This window comes from Panicum virgatum, chromosome 3K (assembly GCF_016808335.1).
Source record: "Panicum virgatum strain AP13 chromosome 3K, P.virgatum_v5, whole genome shotgun sequence".
Lineage (NCBI taxonomy): Eukaryota > Viridiplantae > Streptophyta > Magnoliopsida > Poales > Poaceae > Panicum > Panicum virgatum.
Window position 1 is genome coordinate 45,090,456 of NC_053138.1, and position 14,426 is coordinate 45,104,881.

Below are 14,426 nucleotides of genomic sequence, written 5' to 3' on the forward strand. Positions count from 1 at the left end.
GGACCCGCGGCTCCTTACTCTTGCTAGGCTTAGGGTTTGGCTTTCTTGCTTCGATTCGATTCGGTTCAAATTCGTTTCTATCTCCTTCTGTAATTCTAACCCCAAACTGGATCTACACACTAGATCTAGGCGACTGATACCAATCTTAAAACTAACGGATCGTCTAGGCATAGATCAGTGGGTGCTACTCTATTAACTTGCATGAATCGAGTACAAAGTGAGAGACTTTGGTCCTAGTGTACGAGAACTAGATAGAGAGGGGGAAGATGCGCAGACCAAAGGCTTCGGCGTTGTTGGCCATGGAGTCGAAGTAGTGGAAGAAGTCGACGGCGAGGTTGGTGTAGTGGTGCAAGGCGCGACGTAGGGGCCGTCGATGTCGCTGCACAGGGACGGCATCGAGGTGGTCGGCCGGAGTCGTGGACGAGGGACACCGGGGTGGTGATGCAGAGGTGGCAGGACGGCGAGGTTGACGGTGCTTCCCGTCGCTTCAGCGCCCTCGCCGATCGGATCGCGAAAATGTTGGTGGGTTTAGAGGACACAGGGAACCTTGGCGTGAGTGCCTCCGGCCCCCACCCTTGCTTTTATTTGGCGCTGTGCGACGGGGGCCCATCAATCACGAGTTGATTGAGCACCCCCGATCAGGGCGCGAGATTTGGGGATTGACCAACCGTTGGGCGGGTCAGGAGATCAATACTAATAGAAATATCTCCTAACTCGCAATTTCTATGGGTCTCCACCCCCTCCCACCTCCCTCGGTCCTGACACCGGGTACAGCGTGAGGGGTACGTTGGACCTGACACGGGTGAGAAAGATTTTCAATTGTTTTCGATCTTTATTGTATAGATTAGCATAGTGCATTGCTAAACATAATATAAATTTTACCTAGATTAATATAAGACTATCAATTTTGTGCTCTTCCATTCCGTGTACAAGTCGTACTGTGACCGCACAAGGTATTGATTGTCTAGGTTCTAATATATGGTCGAACTCATTCCTCATAAGGTACCTTGGAATCTGTGTGTTAGCTGGCTGGCTGCAAGCTTGCAGTCCACTTCTCCTCTCTCGTCCACTTTAGTATTATTGTGATATGGCACCTCATACAGCCTGCTAAGGTGGCCTTATAATACGTGCTCTAAACATTACAACAATCTTTAACAGACCTAAAACGGGGGGGGGGGGGGATTTTTGCCCCCACATTGAGCCACGTCAGCTAGAATATCCCGGCCGTCGGATCGCACGTGAATGGCTCGGATTATCCGTAAGGCTTGGCAATTTTATAAAAAAAACTCCTCGAACTTTATTAAAATTAATATATAGTCTAGCCCACACTCAGTTAATTTTATAGAAACCCAGTTAATTTTATAGAAACCCCCTTGAACTTTATAGAAATAGGATTGGCTCAAGCCACCTCGCAAACAGTTTTACAGCAACCCCCTCGAGCTTTATAGAAATACAATTTGAACCACGTCATCGGGAATTTCTCGGCCGTCGGATCGCGCATGGATGGCTCGGATTATCCATGAGGCTCGGTAATTTTATAAAAAACCCCTTGAACTTTATTAAAATTAATATGTAGTCCAGCCCACACTCAGTTAATTTTATAGAAACCCCTTTGAACTTTGCAGAAATAGCATTTGCTCAAGCCACCTCTCAAACAGTTTTACCACAACCCCTTCGAGCTTTATAGAAATACAATTTGAGCCACGTCATTTGGAATATCCCGATCATCGAATCGCGCGTGGATGGCTCAGATTATCCGGAAGGACTGGCAATTTTATAAAAAAACTCCTTGAACTTTATTAAAATTAATATGTAGTCCCTTGAACTTTACAATCCCCTTGAATTTTATAAAAACCCCCTTAAGCTTTGCTGAAATAGTATTTGCTCAAGCCACCTCTCAAATAGTTTTACGGTAACCCCCTCGAGCTTCATATAAATAAAATTTTAATCAAGCCAACTCTCAGGCAGTTTTATGGAAACCACCGCTAACTTTGAATGAATACCAGCAGGGCTGCCAATTTTATAAAACTCCCCCAAACTTTATTAAAATTAAACTATAGTCCAACTACTCTTCCGACAATTTACTAAACCCCCAGCTTTTCATAAATACCATTTATTCAAGCCCCACCTCTCCAGCAATTTTACGACAACTCTCTCGATCCAGCCACCTCTCAGGTAATTTTATGACAACTAACCCACGATCCATGCATTTTTTACAAACCCAAGCTCTACATCAATTAACCCATGCTCCACAGACTTTTACGAAAAAGGCTCTAAACTTCCTAAAAATGTGCCCACAGCCCAAAACTTTGCAAAAAAGGCCCCCAGATTCATGACAATCAACCCACGGCATAATAATACACTAAAATTTCTATAAATTAATTCATAGCCTAAAATTTCATAAAAAACATTCCCAGCCTTCGTACCAATCACTGGGCTACAGGTCATGGCGCGGCAATGCCGCGCCAGTCTTTCTAGTATAGTCCTATAAATACGCTTGGCTTTTATATATGTAAGATCATCATATTGCATAAATGGATGATTGATTGGTTTGTTGAGAGGAGCTCTAATATTAAATGAATACTTGCTCTGGCTAGGTGTGATTTCTCTAGCTGTACTCCGGTATGCACAAAGTGAAATATGATTCTGCTAGGTGAGAAAACAAATTATGCGAAGGAATGTCCTGTATGACTTTATAAACTAATGCGATCAAAAGGAAAATGGAAGAAAGGAAAAATAAAAAAGAAAAACGAAAAGGATAAGACTCAAAAAAAGAAAAAAGAAAAAATGTATCTACATCCCTGAATCAAAATGCAAGCATAGACACGTCGTCATTCACAGTCTAGAAAAGCATCTCATATCTTTTAGATATGCTTAGCAAAATGTATCTGCAGTCCTTGACACATGTGGAACCGCTCCAGACACACTTTAGCAAAGTGCATCTGTACTACGCTAAAGATGAAATAAAAACGTGTATCTAAGTAATGATTAAAAACATATCTACATGTTCTTAATATGTGCTGAAGCTTTCTCGCGTTTACGACATGCAGCAGAAGAAAGTGGAGAGCTGGAGGGAGTTAAAGTGTGTCAAGATGCACTGAGTATTAATCATCTCTTGTTTGCTGATGACTCATTGCTACTCCTAAAAGCTGATGCGCGGAGTGCAAATCATCTGCAAGATATTCTTTCATTGTATGAGGAATGCTCGGGGCAAACCATTAATAAAGAGAAGTCTTCCATTATGTTCAGCCGAAATGCAAGGATTGCAGACAAGCAGCAGGTGATGGCTGCGCTTGATATTGCTGTTGAAGCTCGGAATGAGAAGTCTAAGGTGAGAACTTTTGCCTATCTCAAGGACAGAGTATGAAAACGAGTGCAAGGATGGAAGGAGAAGTTACTATCCAAGGCTGGGAAAGAGATTAATTAAGGCAGTGGCACAAGCTATTCCTAGATATGCTATGTCTTGTTTGATCTCACCAAAACACTATGTGATGACATTGGCTCGATGAATGGGCGCTTTTGGTGGGCTCAACAAGAAAATGAAAATAAGATGCATTGGCTGTTGAAGGAAACCCTGTGTACTCGTAAAGAAAATGGAGGACTGGGTTTTCTGGATCTTCACTTATTCAATCTGGTGATGCTTGCCAGGCACGGATCGCGCCTGATAATAAACCCGGAGTCCTTGTGTGCACAAGTCCTCAGAGCAAAATATTTTCCTGATGGTGATATCATGAAGGTGCAAGAAGGGCCGGGTATGTCTTATTCATAGCGCAGCATAGTGCGTGGAGTGCACGCTCCGAAGAAAGGGATAATACTGAGAGTTGGTGATGGGACAAAGATTAACATATGGGATTACAAGGAGGACAATAACACCTAGGGGCCACACGTTACTGACAAAGGTCTCGGAGTTGATAGATCCAGCTTCTGGCGACTGGGACCGTCAGCTGATCAAAGATGTGTTCTGGGAGGAGGATTGGGAGCACATTCTTAGTATACCAATCAAGCAAGGAATGGATGATCTGTTGGCCTGGCACTATGACAAAAAAAGTATGTTCTCGGTTAAATCACAGTACCATATTCTAGCAGATGAGCAGAAAAGAGAAGCATGAAAACAGACTGGTGAGGGGAGCTCGGCCCTAGGCCAACCACCAGATGTCGGGTTTGGTTGTCGTAAGATCTGGGAGCTAAAATGTCCACCCAAAGTCAAACATTATTTTGGAGATTCACACACAACAGTCTCCCTCTCAAAAGAAACATTTGCAGACGAGGATGGAGATTGATACTAGATGCCCGATATGTTGGAGGATGGATGAGGATGGGGGACATTGTTTCTTTAAATGCAAGTATGCTAAATTGTGTTGGAGGGCTCTGAATTTGGAGGAGGAAAGGCTGCTACTAAATAATCTGTCATCAGCTGAACAAGTGGCAGGACAGATTATGTCCATGTCTGATCAAAAGAGACTAATCATTGGACTGTTCTGGGCATGGTGGGATGCACGTAGCAAAGCAAATGCTGGGGAGAAAAGGAAATTGACTGAGGAGATTGTCTACAAAGCTCGATCAGTGTTGATTCAGGTGCAAGAAGATGTGATGGAAGGGGGTTTGAGAGCTGTCAGGATGAATGATCAGAGGTGGATTCCACCGTCACCTACTCACCTGATATTTGGAAAATTAACATTGATGCGGCGTTCTGACCAGAGGAAAGATCGGGAGCTTGGGGGTTTGTTGTTCGTGATCATCATGCAAATGGTGTACTAGCAGGTGCAGGGGCGGCTGAGGGTGGTGAGTGACGCGTTGTGTGCGGAAACCCATGCATGTATAGCAGCGCTTCAGGTAGCAGTGATCCATGGCATGCAGAACATTGTGGTGGAAACTGACTCTAAGACACTGGTGAAGGCGCTGCAAACGTGCGAGTATGATTTGGCCCCATGTGGTGTGCTATTTAGGGAGGCGAAGTTTATCTCGTCAACCTCATTTATTTCTTCGTCGGTAATTCATGGATATCGTTCTTAGAATATGGTGGCTCATAAGTTAGCTCGGGTAGGTCGTGATCGGGAATCGGATCATCCAGTTATTTGGATGCATCCCCTCCCAGCTTTTGTAAACAACTTATTGGTCAGTGACTATGCGACAACCTGAATAAAGTAGCGAGCGTTGCCATCAAAAAATAAAACATATCTACACGGCTGTTTTGTTGTACTGAAAGAAGAATCATGGAGATGGATCAACAAGCAAATGCAACGTCAAGCAGGCAAAGCCTAACTGTTCCAAAACCCCTAAAAAAAAGACAGTATGAAAAAAAATTACTGGTGGCTCAGGACCAGTACAAAGGCACACCTCCACAATCACCGGGACGAGGAGCGGCATGGAGTCGCTGCTGCTAATGCGTGTGCAAGAAAGAAACAGTCTCTTGTCCGACCAAACCCGGCGCCGCCATTTCAGCTCTGCTCTTGCATGCGGCGCGCTGCCGGGTCGCGGCCACCGCCCTCCCTCCGGTCTCCATATATAGCCACGCGGATCAGGCTCCTCCCCCCACACCTCTCCGAGTCCCTCCCCGGCCACTGCCCTCAGCTCCGTCATGGCGGCCCTCGCGCCATTGCTCCTCCACGGGCTCCTCGCCGTCTCCCTGGCGCTCGGCGCGCACGGCATGCCCGGCGACCACGGCAACCTCACCAGGCAGAGCTTCCCGCCCGGCTTCGTCTTCGGCACGGCGTCGTCGGCGTACCAGGTCGAGGGGAACACGCTCAAGTACGGCCGGGGCCCCTGCATCTGGGACACCTTCCTGAAATACCCAGGTGAGATGGACTACGCGAATCGATCGAGCACAACCATAACTGCATCTCTTGGGATTTAATTTCTTTCACTTGGCGACGCATCATGTCGCGTCTCTGATCTGATCCATGGATGCGCAGGCACTACTCCTGATAACGCCACTGCCAATGTGACCGTCGACGAGTACAATCGCTACATGGTTGGTCCAATGCATGCCTGACCTTGGTGCTTCGGTTTCTGAATGATCCATGTCGATGTGTGACCCATTTGAGTTTTCTGCCGGCGGCCTCTCTTGCAGGATGATGTGGACAACATGGTGCGGGTCGGCTTCGACGCGTACCGCTTCTCCATCTCCTGGTCGCGGATCTTCCCCAGTATGTGCTGAAACATACAAATTCTGGTGATTCATTGGGTTTTCACTGCATTATTGACGTGTGTCTGTTTTGGGGCAAACAAAAAATGCAGGTGGAATTGGGAGGATCAACAAGGATGGTGTGGATTATTACCACAGGCTCATCAACTACATGCTGGCAAACCGTAAAAACACTGGATTTAGCCTTCTCTTCGTGTTCTTGCGACAGAAATTTCTTTCATGTTGATGTCAGATTTGGAGGCATGTAACGGACTCTTGTTTTTTTTCTCTCTTTTGCGCGCCAGATATTACTCCCTATGTTGTGCTGTACCACTACGACCTTCCTCAGGTGCTGCAAGACCAGTACAACGGCTGGCTGAGCCCCAGAATTGTGTAAGTGTTCAACTGCCCATCTATCTGAACCTTCTGTTCGGTGTCAGGTCTGACAAGAATCAGGCCTCCGATTTGCATTGCATACCGACATGCGGACCTGATCTGGTTTTGTGACTATGGCTACCATGCATGCATTTTGCAGGGACGATTTCACGAGGTTCGCAGATTTTTGCTTTAGGACATACGGTGACCGTGTGAAGAACTGGTTCACCATCAACGAGCCCAGGATGATGGCCTCCCACGGGTACGGCGACGGCTACTTCCCCCCGGCCAGGTGCACCGGCTGCCACTTCGGCGGCAACTCCGCCACCGAGCCGTACATCGCCGGCCACAACCTCCTCCTGGCGCACGCCTCTGCTGTCAAGCTGTACCGGGAGAAGTACCAGGCTAGTGTGGCTTGCCCGGATCACGTTAACATTTTTGTTTGGTCTCCAGCTTGCACCATGCTCACCGTTCCTGGGTAAGCTCGTTTCAGGTCCAACAGGGTGGCAAGATCGGCATCCTGCTCGACTTCGTCTGGTATGAGCCGCTCACATCCTCCATCGACGACGAATACGCGGCGCACCGAGCTAGGATGTTCACCCTTGGCTGGTAATAACAAATTTAAACCTTAACTTTTTTTGTAAGATTACACGGTACAACTCAGACACTCGTGATGTATGCACATTTATTTCTATGGACATACGCACGCAAACCCTATCCCTAACCGGCCATCACATCAGCATCTAATGGTGTCTGGGATGAACTGAACATCCATCCATTTCCAACCTCGATTCAGGTTCCTGCACCCGATCACCTACGGCCATTACCCGGAGTCGATGGAGAAGATCGTGATGGGGAGGCTGCCCAACTTCACCTTCGAGCAGTCCGCAATGGTGAAAGGCTCGGCGGATTACATCGCCATCAACCACTACACCACATACTACGCCAGCAACTTCGTCAACGAGACGCATACGAGCTATGCCAACGATTGGCACGTCAAACTTTCATGTACGGTTGTTTAGTGTAACACAAAACCATCTTTTTTTTTGTTTGCTGAGTCTTTTAACACACTGGATCATCTTTCCAGATGAGCGGAATGGTGTGCCCATTGGAAAGAAGGTACTAGTAGCAATGATCTTCGTCGATTATCGCCACGTTTGACCCGGAAAATGTAAAAGATTATTACACATTATGCAAGATTTTTTCTGATCGCTCGAGAAAACACTTACTACGCAGGGATACTCGGACTGGCTTTACGTGGTACCATGGGGGCTCTACAAAGCTCTCATTTGGACAAAGGAGAAGTTCAACAACCCTATCATGCTCATCGGCGAAAACGGTAAGTCACCTAGCAGCCCTTCCCTGATCAGTTGTCAGAAAACAAATGAGCAGTAGCACTGACTGTGTGACACAATTTCAAAGGCATGAATCCTGATGCTAAGTTCAATGCTGGTGACATCTCCAGGAATCGATCAATCTGGAAGTGATTCTTTGCCGTATGCGCTGTACGACAACTTCAGGATAGACTACTTCGAGAAGTACCTTCATGAGCTCCAATGCGCGATACACGACGGCGCAAAAGTCATCGGCTACTTCGCTTGGTCGCTGCTGGACAACTTTGAGTGGCGGATGGGGTTCACCTCCAAGTTTGGGATCGTGTACGTCGACCGAAGCACGTTCACGCGGTACCCCAAGGACTCTGCGCGCTGGTTCCGGAAGATAATAAAGAACGAAGAGTGAAACGAACTGAATGGTAGCTAGCATGTGCTTCTTCGCGCTCTGTGGGCATCAGTTTTGGTTCTTACGAATCAATTGTGATGTAGTTCAGACTTCCAATAAAGATAGTGGCTCTTTTCTTTTTGGTTTAGAATATCGTGTTGAGGATGATTGTTTACTGATCTGTAACGGCATTATTGGGCAACACATTCATACATCTGAAGATAACAGAGAGGAAGATTTCACTGTCTAGCTTTCTTTTCTGCTGTTCTTTCATATATTAGTCCCACTTCGATTGTTTATGCAAGTTTTTACATGTAGAACTTTAATTCTGACTCTGGAATATCAGACTCTGATAAATTTGGTATAAAAAAACGCAATGTCATGAAATTGGAAAGTTCAGTTCAAGATCCACCTGTTGCCTTTGCAAAGATCAGTTGCGCAGGAAAGTAAAGGCCCTCATTTCTGGCCCTGTGCCCCACTTGCATTGTCAGCCTAGCGTCGGCTACAGTTTTCTGATTGTACATATTTCTTCACTTGTCAGTCTCACATTAGATAGCATTTTTGAATAATATGTATTTTTGTGCCACTATTATTGGACAAACCTTTACCCCATTGTATGTCCTAGAACAAAGGCGTCCTTATCAGCATCAGCTGATCATAATGGTGACAAGTGGACAGATGAAAGAAGTCCCTATCAGTATCAGTTCATCAGAGTGGTGCCAAGTGGACAGATCAAAGAAGGAGAGGAGAGGATCGTGAACCACAAGTTTCAGACAAGATACACAGCCATCCATCCGATCCTTCCCCTCTCTTGTTTCTTTACCACTTCGTTTTATACTAGTCCAGGCACAGCGAGGAGAGAGAGAGAGAGAGAGGGGCAGAGCAGAGGAAGAGCGACATGGCGGCCACGGCGTCCCTGAAGAGCAGCCTCCGCCTCCCGTCTCCTATCTCCGACTTCAGCGGCGCAGCCGTCTCCGTCTCGCCGCAGGTGACCAACCGGCAGAACAGGAATGCCCTTTGTTGGTTGAGCAGGCGTGAATGGATTCCGGCGTGCCGGAGAGCCTGACATGGTTGAGGGGTGGGGAATTTTGTTTGGCCGCAGAAGAGGAGGAGATCATGGCAGCCGAGGGGGGCGAGGGTGCAGATCTCGGCGGCGGCGGCGGACTCCAAGAACATTCTTGTCATGGGGGGAACCAGGTTCATTGGTGTTTTCCTGTCCAGACTCCTTGTCAAGGAGGGCCATCAGGTCAGTAGTGCCTTTGCTCACCAATGATCATTAGGCCAAGCAATACTACAGACATTCAAAGATAAAGTGTTTTTTTCCTTAAAAAAGGATAAAATTTTGTTTGGGCATCTTAAAAAAAGGATAAAATTTTGTTTGGGCAGGTTACATTGTTCACTAGGGGAAAGGCGCCCATCACCCAGCAGCTGCCAGGAGAGTCCGATGCAGAGTACGCAGAGTTCTCCTCCAAGGTGTGCTGTTTCCTCCTCTGTTTTCCATGTGTACAGTGTGTCAGTATTCAGTAGGATTCATCAGAGTAATGTGCACGTAAGAATCCATTAAGGTGCTAAACTAAGGTACAAAGGATATCTTAGGACAGTGTAAAAGGGCTTGCTGGGTTACCACTTTCATCAGTAATTATGCTATCATACCAGTAATAATGGGGTTTGGGGTGATTTACATCTGTACAGATCCAGCACTTGAAAGGTGACAGGATGGACTTCGAATTCGTCAAGACAAGCCTTTCTGCTAAGGGCTACGATGTCGTCTACGACATCAACGGTAATGCTTCCAACTCTGCGGGCTATAAACAAACTTCTCCTCATACCAATCATTTTAGGAAGGATATCAGTAAAAACGCTAGCATTGTGTAGCATCATGCTGTCAACACGCATTTCACCAAAACGTTAGCATTGTGTAGCATCATCATGAATTCATGATGTTGATGTTAACGCCTTTCGCCACATGACGGTTTCAGGACGCGAGGCTGTGGAGGTCGAGCCTATCGTCGACGCCTTGCCCAACCTGGAACAGTAAGCTAGCCACTTCACCTGACACTTCATTACAAGCTACAGTTACCCAAGCGCATCTCTCTCATGCTCCCCAGTTTCAAAAAAAAAATCAACTTTCAGGTACATCTACTGCTCATCGGCCGGAGTGTACCTGAAATCGGACCTTCTCCCCCACTGCGAGGTATGGCCAGATCCTCGACACAAGCAATGGCGCCATGAAAATGGCCATAAACATGACCACTCACCATGGTGTCTCGCTCGTGCACTGCAGGCCGACGCCGTGGACCCCAAGAGCCGGCACAAGGGGAAGCTGGAGACGGAGAGCCTGCTCACCGCCCGCGGCGTGAACTGGACGTCCATCAGGCCGGTGTACATCTACGGCCCGCTCAACTACAACCCCGTCGAGGAGTGGTTCTTCCACCGCCTCAAGGCCGGCCGCCCCATCCCCATCCCCGGCGCCGGCAACCAGATCACCCAGCTCGGCCATGTCAAGGACCTCGCGACGGCATTCAACCTGGTGCTCGGCAACCCGAAGGCGAGCCAGCAGATCTTCAACATCTCCGGCGCCAAGTACGTCACCTTCGACGGCCTCGCACGGGCGTGCGCCAAGGTAACGAGATCTCGCGAAAGGAACTGTGCTGGTTTCCTGTTGATCTGCCTGGGTTCTGTTCTGCTCTGCTCTCTTCAGTGTTCATTAGCAGTTTCAGCAGTGGCTGTGACTGTTTGATCGTTGATGCGTGCAGGCTGGAGGGTTCCCTGAGCCGGAGCTCGTCCACTACAACCCCAAAGACTTCGACTTCGGCAAGAAGAAGGCCTTCCCGTTCAGGGACCAGGTACAGCTCTGAACTCCCAAGACTGAACGTCTGTCAGTCTGACCAAGAAACTCTGTTACTACTGATAGATGATAAGATGAGTGGCCTGTGTCTCTGACGGTGGGTGTGTTGATTAATTTCCCAGCACTTCTTCGCGTCGATCGAGAAGGCGAGCAGGGAGCTCGGGTGGACGCCGGAGTTCGGCCTCGTCGAGGGGCTCACCGACTCGTACAGCCTCGACTTCGGCCGCGGCACCTTCCGGAAGGCGGCCGACTTCACCACGGACGACATGATCCTCGGCAAGAAGCTCGCGACCGTCTGAGCCTTCCGTCACCTTTGGGAACGATGGCTGCAAGTGACACGGGAAACGGGGCCGCTGCAGATGCTGGCTGTAGAGATGTGGGGAATGCATGGAAAAATATCTCAATTTTTGTTTGGATCCGTTCCGGATCGACGCATCGATACAGTTGGAGAACTTATCTCAGTGCACTAGAATTATCCGCGAAACTAAAAGCAGCTCAAATTAATGGACTAAAAGCAGCTCAAATTAATGGGGGCTTCAGAAGGTTATTGGTGATCTGTAACCGGTTGGTACTATTCTCGAAAAGGAAATGCGTGGGGAAACTTAAGCTATCGACTACTGATATATCTTATCATGTATATGAGATACAGACAGGAACAAGGATTCAGAAGGGTAATAGTCTTACGTTCTGCTTGCTGCTGATTACATTATCTCTCCAGTGTGATTACAATGGGGATCTATCTAATGTTGCACTACTGAAAAAACGATTTGTTGAGCGCCCCATTTTTTCCTAGGAGTGGCTCGAATGCTAACCCGCTCTCGTTGGCAGAATAGTTACTTTTTTGTCATTTTATTTAAAGTCTCCAGATTGAGTCTCCACTATTGGTAAAGCAGTCATCTGGAACTACTAATAACAAATAGAACGGGGTTACTGAGCAGTTCATCATCCGTTCTTCAAAATGCATTTTTAAGGGCGTGTAACGCCGTCATCCGTCCCTAGAAATACATTTGTAGCGGCTGGTGACACTATCACTTGCCCCTGAAAATGACCACTATTTTCACATGCGGGGATGACGTCACGCCTCTAAAAATGCATTTCTAGAGGTGGGTGATGGGTGCCACCCACACCTTAAATAATTTTCAGTGGCGGGTAATGGCATGACACAACTCTACAAATGATTTTATAAAAAAAGTTTATAACATTTTCATGTAATCTTGAATGAAGTCAAACTTTATATCAAAATTATAGAGGTGGATGAGATCTAAATTTTTGTAGTTCATAATTTTTTCATTTAAGGTCATTAATAGTTCAAAAATTATTATGAATTCTCTAATTTCAAAATTTGGAAGTTTTGATTTTTTTTTTCAAACAACCTCAGGTGTAGAGTAGTTCCATATCAAAGATTTAGTGGTAAGGTCTAAAATTGTATAATTTATACATCATTCATTTAAGATCATTTTCATTTAAGATCGTTTAGGATCACAAGATCATTACTACTTATGCCTTCACATGGCTACGACAATATAGTATCTCATACAACTCAAGTAATACTTTGAGGTTTCTACTATTCTAAACTTTATATACAATGAAATATATTTGAGTTTCAGGTTTAATACAAAAGAATAGCATGCCTCGTAGAGTCATAAGTAACAGTATAATGTGGCGGAGAGGATGATGCACACGAGGCTTAAAGTAAGCAGTTTGAATTCCGATTTCCGCAAATATGCATATTTTGTAATAAAAAATATATCTTAGATGTACAGTGGCTTGTGATTATATCTGGTTGACTGGTCTATCTTTTCAAAAGAGAAAAAAAAACAAATCATAGATAGGATTGTAGCCATTGCGTAACTGATCCTCTTCATTGCATAATTTTAACACATATCTACAAAATGCGCCACACATATATAAATTTATCAGATCTCCAATTTGTTCAACGGATGTTGCTAGAATGGGTCATGCCGTATTGGGTAATTCGGCAGGAATGCAGACATAAACAGTGACGGACTGACCTACTGCGCATAACTGCAAGCCTGCAATTGCTGATCTCCTGCACCGTCGCAGCATCGCACAACCCATCGGCGCAGGCCACGCACATAGTGCCAACATGGCAACACCGGCTTGCCCGCCGGCCCGGGGCACTGCTAGTGCTAGGTCACCTGTGTGTGATCCCATGGCCATCAAACCTGTCACACTAGGTCATTTTAGATTTTATATTTTTGTCTAAATTAGTCCAACAAATCGATTTTCAATTTATTTGTGTAATCCAATCAAATTTATTTTAAAATAATTTTTTATTTCAAAATAATTTTTAATTGTTTCAGTAATACAAAAATTTGTTCAGAAATAAAAAATTTGTTTGAAAAAAAAGTTATTAAGCCTTATATGATGGTTTGAATGCAAATCACCCGAACAACTTCTAATATTTGCGCCGAGCCGCACAGCACGACGCCACCACGTATGCGGCGGGGTCGACACGCACAGCAGCTGGGCGTTTGCTGGGCCAACGGGGCATCGGATATGACGGGTCGTCAGTCCATTGGAAGAACAATTGGGCCAGAAAAAAATTAAACAGGTTATGAGCGATTTTTTTGGCCACGACTAGGACCACGGCTTTAGTTGCCCTAAGCCCAAATCCACTCCTGCAACAACTGAGATATGTGCGAAAGGATCTGTAGCCTAGTAGTTACAAGAGAATCGGTAACACTTGAGGCCCTGGGTTCGACTCCTCATGTGAGAGAATATTCTAGAATTAAACAGCATTGTGCATTCAGTGGTAGGCGACGTTCCCATCGACAGCGAGACGTTTGTGGTGACTTCGTCAATTTCGAAGATTTGCCAGCTCAGTACTCGAAGGTGCTCATAGAAATAAGATTTGTGTACGTGTATTCATAGGAATGTGAGTGTATGTGCGTTGTGAGTGTCTTAGTTGTACTGTGTAATCTTAAAAGAAAAACAACTGAGATGCGTAAAATTAATTGCATCTCAAAATGTAAAATTAACTTCATCAGTTCTAGATTTTTTTATTATAATCATAGATTTATCCCACAAGACTCTTCAAAATTGAACTTTCATATTTATTTATGGATGCATAGATTTATTTATAGATGCATAGGATGCTCTGTGGTCCTGCGATAAGTTAATACTCCCTCTGTTCCAAATTGTAGGTCGTTTTGGTAAATCTAGATATATAGATTTTGCTATGCACCTAGATAAACACTATGTCTAGATGCATGATAAAAATTATGTATTTAGATTTACCAAAACGACCTATAATTTGGAACGGAGGGAGTATAAAAGATGATTTACATGGTTTTGCCTGAATTATCTTTTCCGTAGCAATGCATGGGCGTATTTGCT

The 14,426-nt window shown here is 45.7% G+C and overlaps 2 protein-coding genes across 2 annotated transcripts; both read left to right on the forward strand.

Moving 5' to 3' along the window:
* Positions 1–5,563: 5,563 nt before the first annotated feature.
* Positions 5,564–8,467, forward strand: LOC120701496 (beta-glucosidase 38-like). The gene is made up of 11 exons (XM_039985517.1): positions 5,564–5,795; positions 5,913–5,971; positions 6,071–6,146; positions 6,238–6,309; positions 6,430–6,517; positions 6,660–6,903; positions 6,993–7,108; positions 7,296–7,507; positions 7,587–7,618; positions 7,736–7,838; positions 7,965–8,467. The coding sequence occupies exons 1-11, from the start codon at positions 5,579–5,581 to the stop codon at positions 8,237–8,239; spliced, it is 1,494 nt and encodes a 497-aa protein (XP_039841451.1). The 5' UTR covers positions 5,564–5,578; the 3' UTR covers positions 8,240–8,467.
* Positions 8,468–9,015: 548 nt separating this feature from the next.
* Positions 9,016–11,749, forward strand: LOC120699320 (chloroplast stem-loop binding protein of 41 kDa b, chloroplastic-like). The gene is made up of 9 exons (XM_039983284.1): positions 9,016–9,206; positions 9,321–9,464; positions 9,605–9,691; positions 9,911–10,001; positions 10,198–10,252; positions 10,352–10,412; positions 10,503–10,841; positions 10,975–11,064; positions 11,189–11,749. The coding sequence occupies exons 1-9, from the start codon at positions 9,117–9,119 to the stop codon at positions 11,363–11,365; spliced, it is 1,134 nt and encodes a 377-aa protein (XP_039839218.1). The 5' UTR covers positions 9,016–9,116; the 3' UTR covers positions 11,366–11,749.
* Positions 11,750–14,426: the final 2,677 nt, after the last annotated feature.